General features: G+C 38.1%; 1 protein-coding gene across 2 annotated transcripts in view; it reads left to right on the forward strand.

The window, feature by feature from the left end:
* The window catches only part of ank2 (ankyrin 2, neuronal), an 82,517-nt gene that overhangs the window by 60,296 nt on the left and 13,095 nt on the right, over positions 1-9,126 (forward strand). For both annotated transcript variants that reach the window (XM_015376205.1, XM_015376204.1), the window contains exons 40-44: positions 3,321-3,398; positions 3,998-4,129; positions 4,681-4,821; positions 4,915-5,125; positions 5,913-5,988. In XM_015376205.1, the coding sequence (XP_015231691.1) occupies positions 3,321-3,398; positions 3,998-4,129; positions 4,681-4,821; positions 4,915-5,125; positions 5,913-5,988 (638 nt within the window). The remainder of the gene's footprint in view (positions 1-3,320; positions 3,399-3,997; positions 4,130-4,680; positions 4,822-4,914; positions 5,126-5,912; positions 5,989-9,126) is intronic.

A 9,126-nucleotide genomic window follows, 5' to 3' on the forward strand; every position in this document is an offset into this window, starting at 1 on the left:
GTTGTCTCATCTCGCAAGTGACCTGGATGAATATGTTAAACAAATGCCAGTCACAAGACAAAGTCACCACGAAGAAGATATGGTCAAAGAGAGCTACGAAGAAATGCAAGTGATAAAGCATAAAATGGACGATATTTTTAATGAAGAGGGAAAGATTAAGACCGACAGAGTTGTGGTCAAAGAACAAAAAGAAACCCTAATGTCTGAGCCTGAACTTGATCAAGTTTATGTTGAAAGAAGAGGAAGCCCACAAAAAGGTGTAGCCGAAAAAGATATATCAACTATGCTGTCTCATCTCACAAGTAACCTAGATGAATATGTTGAAGAAGTATCTGTGACACAACAAAGCTTTTATGAAGAGGATCTGGTCAGAGAGACCTGCAAAGAAACAAACCTCTTAAGGGACAATTTAGAAGAGACGATTGACAAACATGGAAACATTGACCAAGATTCAGCTAAGGTCACTGAATATAAGGAGGCTACTTCAAAGTTCCAACAAGGTTCTTTCCAGGTTTCATGTTCTCATAATGTATTACAGCGACCATCTGATCTAGAGAACCTTCAGTTTCAGGGGTTTGATGAATCAGATCCAGAGCCATACCACCTGGATTCATTAGAGGCCAGCCCTGTGATGGAAGACAGGTCATCAAAGAAGTCTCCTGATTCAATTGAGCTAAGCCCTAACACAGAATCTCCATGTCAAGACTCTCTTGAAGGAAGTCCTACTCAACCCAAGGAAAATCAATTACCGATGCCAGTACGGACTGCTGTGTATGAAGATTATGCTTCCCAGCTCAAAGCATGTTTTGCTTCTGATAAAATTATTGACACAGATGAATGTGTTGAAAATGCACTAGAGAACAAAACTGTAGTCCCACAAGTGGAAAGTAAAATAAAGGATGATGAGTATCCCAGCTCTACACACCAAATAATGGGGGTCAGTATGTGCTCAAATGAGAATGTTCACTCAATCATCAGCCAAGACTCCCTTCATAGTAATGACAGTGTGAGTGATACCATCAATAAACAATACACTCCAGAGGAAGAGATGTTTAAGATAGCCATAAAGATAAAAACATTTGATGAAATGGAACAGGAATCAAAAGTGAGGACAGACAAATTGTTAGATGCCCCTACACTGTGCAAGGAAGGTGATCATGAGGAAAGCAGAATAGATCTAAAATTTGACCCTGCTGTACAAACTTCTTCCAAAGATATATTGGACAACAGCTGTGAACAATATGCTGAAGAAAGCAGCTTTATCCAGCTAGTTGATGATTCATTGTGTGTAACTTCTAGTCAGAAAGAGGTAGCAAAGAAAAGCATCTCAGTGCCCCTGATAGCAGAATTAGACAAAGACATGACAGAAGAGGAGAATTCCCCAGTAGCAGGGGCACAGTTTTTTAATAAACTCAAGGCCTACAGAACAACTTCAGAAGTTGAAGAGTTAACATTGTGTTATAGTCGCAATTCTGTAGACTTAAAGGAACAGGATGTAGGTCAGGAACAAATATGTATTGTAAGTGCAGAGGAAAAAACACCTGAAAAAGTACCTATTCAGAAACCAGGTGGAGAGAAAAGCCCCAGTCCTTTTCAGTTTCAGGAAGGAAAACTATTTGAAATGACTCGAGGTGGAGCCATTGACATGACAAAAAGGGACGATGATGAAGAAGAGGAAGAATATTCTTTCTTTCACATTACGGAGCCTCAAGTTGGGTATATTGCTCTGGAGGCAGCTATTTCAGATACAACCCTTCAAGAAACTCTAAAACCACATCTGAGTCAGGATGTCTGTGATGTAATTTCTAGTCCTACATCTGAACCTTTCACAGAAACCACTCTTGAAAGGTCAGGAATTGAGAAATCGCTTGAAAACATTGATCCCTGTGGCCTTACAGACGTTAACCTTGTTTCTCCAACTGCTCCTAAGAGTCTTACAGATATTTCTGCAGAGGCTGAAAGTCTTAAATGCCTTGGCCTAGGCTATTTGGACACAACAATAGCTGATCTTCAATCAGATAGCTCTGTTGCTGACCATTTGATAGACTCTGAAAAGATTTGTTCTGACTCCTCGTCTTCTGATGATGATGAATTTGATGAAGATGAAGACCAGTGCTCGGTAATAGAAATTACATATCGTCAAGGTTCCCCCCCACCCCAGGAAATCCAAAAAATTCCCAAGGCTGCAGTGGAATCATCAATGCGAGAACCACATATTTCAGAGCTGGTTCAGACTAGTAAAAAAGCAGAAGGAATCCTAAAATCAAGTCGTAGAACTAGATCTGAGGATAAACCAACCAGGGCTCTTATTAAAGATGGTAGGAGTTATTCTGAGAGCAGTCAACCCTCAAACATATTAACTATTTTCCCATCCAACTCAAATACAATTATCCAAGAGGAAGTTTTAGGTGATAAGATTTCAAGTTCTCCACCAATAAATGAAACATCATTGAGGTCTTCCTTAGAGGCTGATGACATGAGCAGCGCCAGTCACATGAGTTCAGATTCTGTTATATTTACATATGACATACAAGCCTCCCATAGTTCAGATTCTGATGGCAGTCAGCTGCCAGTTGTGCATCCATCTTGTGGAACAGAGGATGTGTTTGAGTCGAGGCCTGCCTGGGATGATACAGTGGAAACTCAGATGCAGAGAATCGCTGATGATCAGACTCCAGAATTTACAGCAGGTATGGCTCAAGGCGAATTTGGCTTTTAGTCTATCTTCTTTCTTTAGAAGCAAGGTCCTTTTCCTCTTCCAAACAACAGTCTCACCATTATTCATTTGCTGTTATTTTGACATTGGAGTTGGTTCCTTCCATTCTGTACTTTTGCCTTATTTCTTTTGGCACGGTTGCACATTTGTAATAGTATTGCATTTAATCCGTTCCCACTATCTCGGAGGGAAAATGCAATCTCAAGATACAAAAGCTGAAAATTTTGATGCAGCATTATTATACAGTTGGAATCATAAGTAACAGTCACCCACATTTACTAATGTTAACCAACCTAGTTCTACATTTTTACATATTAACCAACACATTAATAACAACGCTAACACTGATGGTCTAAAAGCATGTTTTCTTTATGTGACCTTTATGTTCGTAAGTAATCCAATTTTTGTGTTACCATCCATGAATACATCACATATCCTCATTGAACTTACAGCCTATAGCATTGATTCCTGAGGAAGTTATGTTTTGCCATACAAAGGGATATTTTTTATGTTTTGTATATGCTGCATATGAGACAGTTTGTTGTCTTTAACAGGAGGACATCCCCATTTATTTTTTCAGTTATGATTGCCTTCTTTTTTTTAGCTGACTGGCAGGATGACATTGACAGGAAAGAGGAAACATTGACAATAATTGCAGATCTTCTTGGATTCAGCTGGACAGGTAAGCAGTTAATTACATATATATATATATATATATATATATATAATTGTAAGATGATTAGATTTTTGGAGATTCAACTTTCATTTTCCTCAGGTAGAGTGTGCCTTAATTCACCAGACTGATCAAAATCTTACAAAGCCACTATTTTCCTTTTTTGTGAGGTATTCACATTAAGAATATACAAGAAATAAAATGAAGAATAGAATCACTGTTATTAGGTCCAAATGCCTACGTTCGGTATAAGTGCAAAGGTGACACATAAAATAAAGTTTTTCAGTGGAACTTGTACTGTAGGCATTACCATTTCCGATTTATTTGTGATTGAATATTTAAATCAGACACAAAAATTTTGTAGTTTCATGAGAAAAAAAGTACGATTTTATCTCTTTAAACAGGAAGCTGTTAGTGAAAACAAAATCTGAACAGAGGTGCCATTGTAAATGAATGCTACTTAGAAAGTTTGTGTGTCTGTATATAGTGTAATTCATTGTCCACTTTCAACACTGTTATGATACTCATATTTCAAAGCCAAACCTCCCTGTATTCACTACAGTATATTGTGTTCAGAATTTTAATCTCTTTCTTATAAATCACCCCAGAGCTGGCAAGGGAACTGGAATTCAGCGAGGATGATATTCAGCGAGTAAGAATAGAGAATCCTAATTCCCTGCAAGAGCAGAGTCATGCCTTGCTGCAAAGATGGGTTGAGCGCGAAGGCAAACATGCCACAGGTATTTAAAAATGCTATCACAAATGTTTTAATGTGGCAATCTCTAGATTTTGTTGCATTTGTTCATACAAACTTTAGCCACTGAACATTAAGACACTCTAAGGGAGATTTAGCAATCGGGTCTCTCCCTATGTTATTCCACTGTGATGCGCTTTTTCTCTGTTTGGTTTCCTTTTCTTATGTTTATTTCATATACAGCTCTTTGAATTGTGCTGTCACAAAAATATGTGCTGTAAAAAAGTTTCAATTTCCTTAATGCTTTAGGTTCCATCACTTACTTTTTTGCAATGTAGCAATCTCACCATCACATAGTTCACCAATTGTTGAAGGACATTTTGTATACCCTTTTCTACTGACATAATCTACATTAATACTTGAAAAGCTATTTTGTAGACAGAAAACTTTATAAATCTCTCTATTATGTTTTTATTGGTTTATTACTAGTACTAGTACCAGATACAAAGAGTGTTTGGATATAATTTAAAAATCTGAAAAAAATCACGCAGACCTAAATAGTAAATGGTTGTTAAAATTATTTTATATGTTTTGCAGAGGACTGTCTGATAAAAAGACTAACGAAGATCAACCGTATGGACATTGTCCATCTCATTGAAACCCAGATGAGCAAGTCAATTCAAGAGCAAACTTCAAGGACCTATGCAGAGATAGAAAAGACCCTTGATCACAGCGAAGGTAGCCGAACCTTTTTGAGGGTCTTTTTAAACACTACAGTAACCTTTGTGTCAGTTTTCTTGTAGTCTAATCCATTATTCATTTTTGTTTTAGTCTCAGTAGCCCTATCTTCAGTTCAAGATGATACAGACAGCCCCAGAATTGTGAGGAGGGTAGAGTCAGACCGGAGACCACCCCCAGCCGTCTCTGAAGAAGACCTCTCAGTTGCTTCCTTACTGGACATCCCTTCATGGGCAGAACCTGCAGGACAAACCCGTTCGGAGAGCATTCATGGGGATTTATTCGAGGAGCTCGAAATCCCACAGTAAATCACGAATTTGAATTTATTCTTTAATCTGCAATATTGCTTGGACCTGAAATGTGAACTATTTTCATACTTGCAAACCTTTGGAATGTCAGTAAACAGAATCTATTGGGGCCCATATTTTTATAGAAAATTCCTCATCAAGCGACTCAATGGACTGGCCGCAATAAAAGAGATGTCTAATCCAAAGATAATACTTTAAATCAAATGTTATTTTAATATCAGGTTTTTCTTTTTGCTCTGGTTAACAATTTAATTGTGGATCAAGCCCTGCCAGGCCCAAGTCAGGTGTGGCAGGGCTTGACCTATACTTTAATGTGCCAGTGGCATGTAACTCCAGACAACTGACTGGAATTTGGTCTCCTAGGCTCATCCAGTTAAACACAGGTTCATATGGCAAGATACACTGCTCCAGATCATTCTGTTTGTAAGAAACCGCTGCCTATTAAAGCTCAAATTTGTCTGAAAAAACGAAAACACTCTGATAGGGTCAGTGCCAAGGAAACTAACCAAGGTTTCACACTTCAGCTGTTGATTTCATTGCCATGTGGTAGTGCCAGTCAAATACAAGAGGTACACATGTACACATTTGGGTTTGATTGGTCAAATGAAGTGTAATTAAGTGTTACCAAGGTATGACATGGCAAATTCAACCCCAAACACTGTGTGGGACATTATGTCCTTATCATCTCCTCAACTGATCCAGATTTGTTTTATATTTCTAGTTATTACCCTTTATTTTCTGTCATCAAAATCTTGTTTTATACCTATCTCTTTATTTTAACAGTGAATTGAATCCCAATCTATGGAACTCAGAAGACATGGTGGCACAAGACTCTGCTAGTCACAATACAGAAGAGCGAGTAAGTACATGCTTCAGTAAAAAAGAAGAGACATCGAAGAGCCGAGCAGCTCAGGCCCAAGTTTCCTGCTGTAATAAAGATGATTGTGTAAGGTCTGCCAAAGCTGACCTCTTATTCAAACTGGACAGGTGTCAGACCTTACCCTTGAAGCAGTGCGGGTTAATGGATAAGAAAAACCAGATACCAAATGCTATGAATGTACCTTTATCTATATCTATCAGGGACTTTGGTTTAAGCCTGTCTGAGTCAGACAAAGCTGAAAGTGACTTTACTGAGCTTTCTGAAGAGTTAGACTGCACACTTATGCTTGGAAATACAGAAGCAACAAGATCTATTTTAACTGAACTTTATGAACCAGTGTCACCAGCAATAGAACTAAAGAAGAATAAGCCAACTTTGGCCATGACCGAAGATGCCACAGATGTAGTGCGCCAAAGTAGGATATCTCAGAAGGAACCTGATGATGTCTTGTCAAGTCATTACAAGATTCCACAGGCTTCATGTTTTGATTTGGAACCCAAAGCTGTCATGTCATACAAAAACAATAATGCTAAAGAACAAGCACAAAAGGATGGGTATCTCCAACAAATTCCTTTCATTGAGGAAGAAAACATTGAAACAGATGACATATCGAATAGATCTATTATTGGTACAGCTTTGTGCAGCATGATGAAACCAGACAAAAAAAGGAAAAATCAGGCTAGTTTTCCACAGAATCAAACAAACAGCTGCTGCATTCATTTGGAATGTGACTCAACTGATAGATATACAAACCTTTGTCCTACATTTGTCTCACACATTCCACTTCAAATTGATCAAAGAGTGACTGAGACAATACCATCAAATTTCTTTGATTTTCAACCTCTGACCCCTGATGTCTTGGTGTCAGAAGAACAGTTTGACTCATTTTCACCTGTTAGTGAACCAGGCCTTTTCACAGCTGATACATTGATGACAAACACCTGTATGTTTAGGGCATCATCTCCTGAATCGGTAATGTCAATTAGTGATTACAGGGCAATGTCTCCTGATTCTCCCCTGTGTACAAAATGTTTTTTTCCTACAGACTTTTCCAACACACTGGAAGATTCTTGGGCACCTTCTCCAAATCCCAATAGACTCAGCTTGCCAGATATTACTCTAAACTACAATGAAAATGATTTGTACCTACCTACATATGAAGATAAACAAAACATTTGTTCAGAATTGGGTACAACTTCCCATTATTCAGATTTATGCAATTTCTGTAAACCACTGTCCTCTGACTCTCAGACTCCTACATATGGTCAAACTGTTCCAGATGTTTCACATATGAAGGCTGAAAAGAGAATGCCTGTGGCCTCAGATGTATTTGATGATTTTTTAATTGAGCTTTTTACGTGCGATAAAAGTCAATTTTCACATGAGTTATTAACTTCTATTCCAGGATCAGAGAAGGATTGTAGACCATTTTCCCCAGAATCTCAATCCTCTCAGTGTAGCTTCTCATTTCTTGATCTCATATACTCAGAACCATCCCGCTCGCAACTGAGAAGCCAATACTGTAACTACTATTTACTTTATTCAGGTGGTAACCAACCAACACCAACACTGATCAATGATGTTCAGATTGCAATGCCTTGTGAGGAAGTGTATCCAGATATGTCCTTAAGAAAACAATTTGTCAACTCAGACTATGAATCTATGTTGCTTCTTAACGCATCCAAAGAGAATCTTTCATCAATTATTCCATGTTCACAAAACTATGATAATGATTGTGTTGATACTGAAGTGTCTAAAAATGTTCCAATACCATCTTTCAGAGATTGGAATTGTGAAAAAACTTTGGGGGATCCAGATTCAGTAACACTTCAGATAAAAGAAAAGAAAGAAAAGAATGAGGAAACTGCAGTTGTGGATGTTAAATATTCTAAAGGTGAGGCTCCTGCAAATATCAGAAGTGAGGAAGTTCTTTGTCATGATGGAACATTTGGTTTATTTCCTTTTAAAAGTGACAAAACCAAAACACAACCAAATAAAAATGTACAAACTTACCTGGGTTCCTCTGAGTTAACTCTTAGGTCACAATCTTCTAAAAACCTATTATTATTAGGTCAGTCAGAAAATGATGTGATGGAAAAAGAGAAACCAGAAAATGTATGTGTCAATTTTAAGGTGGGATCCTCAGAAACATATAATGATGAAGAAAGTAAAAAGGCTGTTAAAACCTTTACACTTGTCAGAAAAACACAAACAACCAACACTCCCTTAGTTTTTGAGTTTGTAAAGAAACCACAATATATTTTACAATTTCAGAATACACCCATTGCTCTATCAGATGAAAATTTGTTGTTTCTACCCAACAGTGACTCTAGACGAACTTGTATAAGTTGTGAATGTAAAGATACTAGAAATATTGAAGATGATGTGGCCAAAGGACTCCATTCAAATCATTTTCCAACTTTTGATTACAAAAACACACTTCCCATGGAAGGAAAGATTCCACCTCCTTCCACTGAAAGGCCTCAGTTAGATATTAGAGCTTCCTCTCCAGAGTCTTTGGCATCATTTGAAGGTCAATTTTTGTCTGAAACGTTTAATGTGTTACATGAGCAACACTGCAGTTATTACCTGCAATATTCAGTAGATAGACCAGGATCAGTGCTATCAATGCTGTCAGATACAGAGGAGATTGACGTTTGTCATCAGGAGATGTTTGTTGACAACCACACAGAATCACCAGATTCACTTCCTCCAAGGCTTAAAGACACAGCAGTAACTTTAACTTCATCTCCCCTTCATGCTGCTGCCAGGCCTATGACATATGCAGATGTTGTAAGGGGTGTTTCCTTGAAAACAGAGTCTGAGCCTATAATTGGTGTCAGTTTGCTGGAGTCTACAGATGTTTCATCCAATTTCCTGTTAGAGGAAGAGTATCGCCCTTTGTCGGTCGAGGATTGGGTTTCTGAGCTAAACCGTCATTCTCCTAGCTCAGTGGGGTCTTGTAGTGAATTTAGACCCATTTCTCCAGAGTCGCCTGTTCCTCTGTTCACAAGTAATTGCTTAGATTGCAGTATGGTGTTATCAGGAAGCAGGTCTTGTTCCCCAGAATCCACATTATCAGACTGGGAAGGCACAGATTTGTGTCTTGACAATCTT

Source organism: Cyprinodon variegatus, unplaced genomic scaffold, assembly GCF_000732505.1.
Source record: "Cyprinodon variegatus isolate N-32 unplaced genomic scaffold, C_variegatus-1.0 Scaffold131, whole genome shotgun sequence".
Classification (NCBI taxonomy): Eukaryota; Metazoa; Chordata; class Actinopteri; order Cyprinodontiformes; family Cyprinodontidae; genus Cyprinodon; species Cyprinodon variegatus.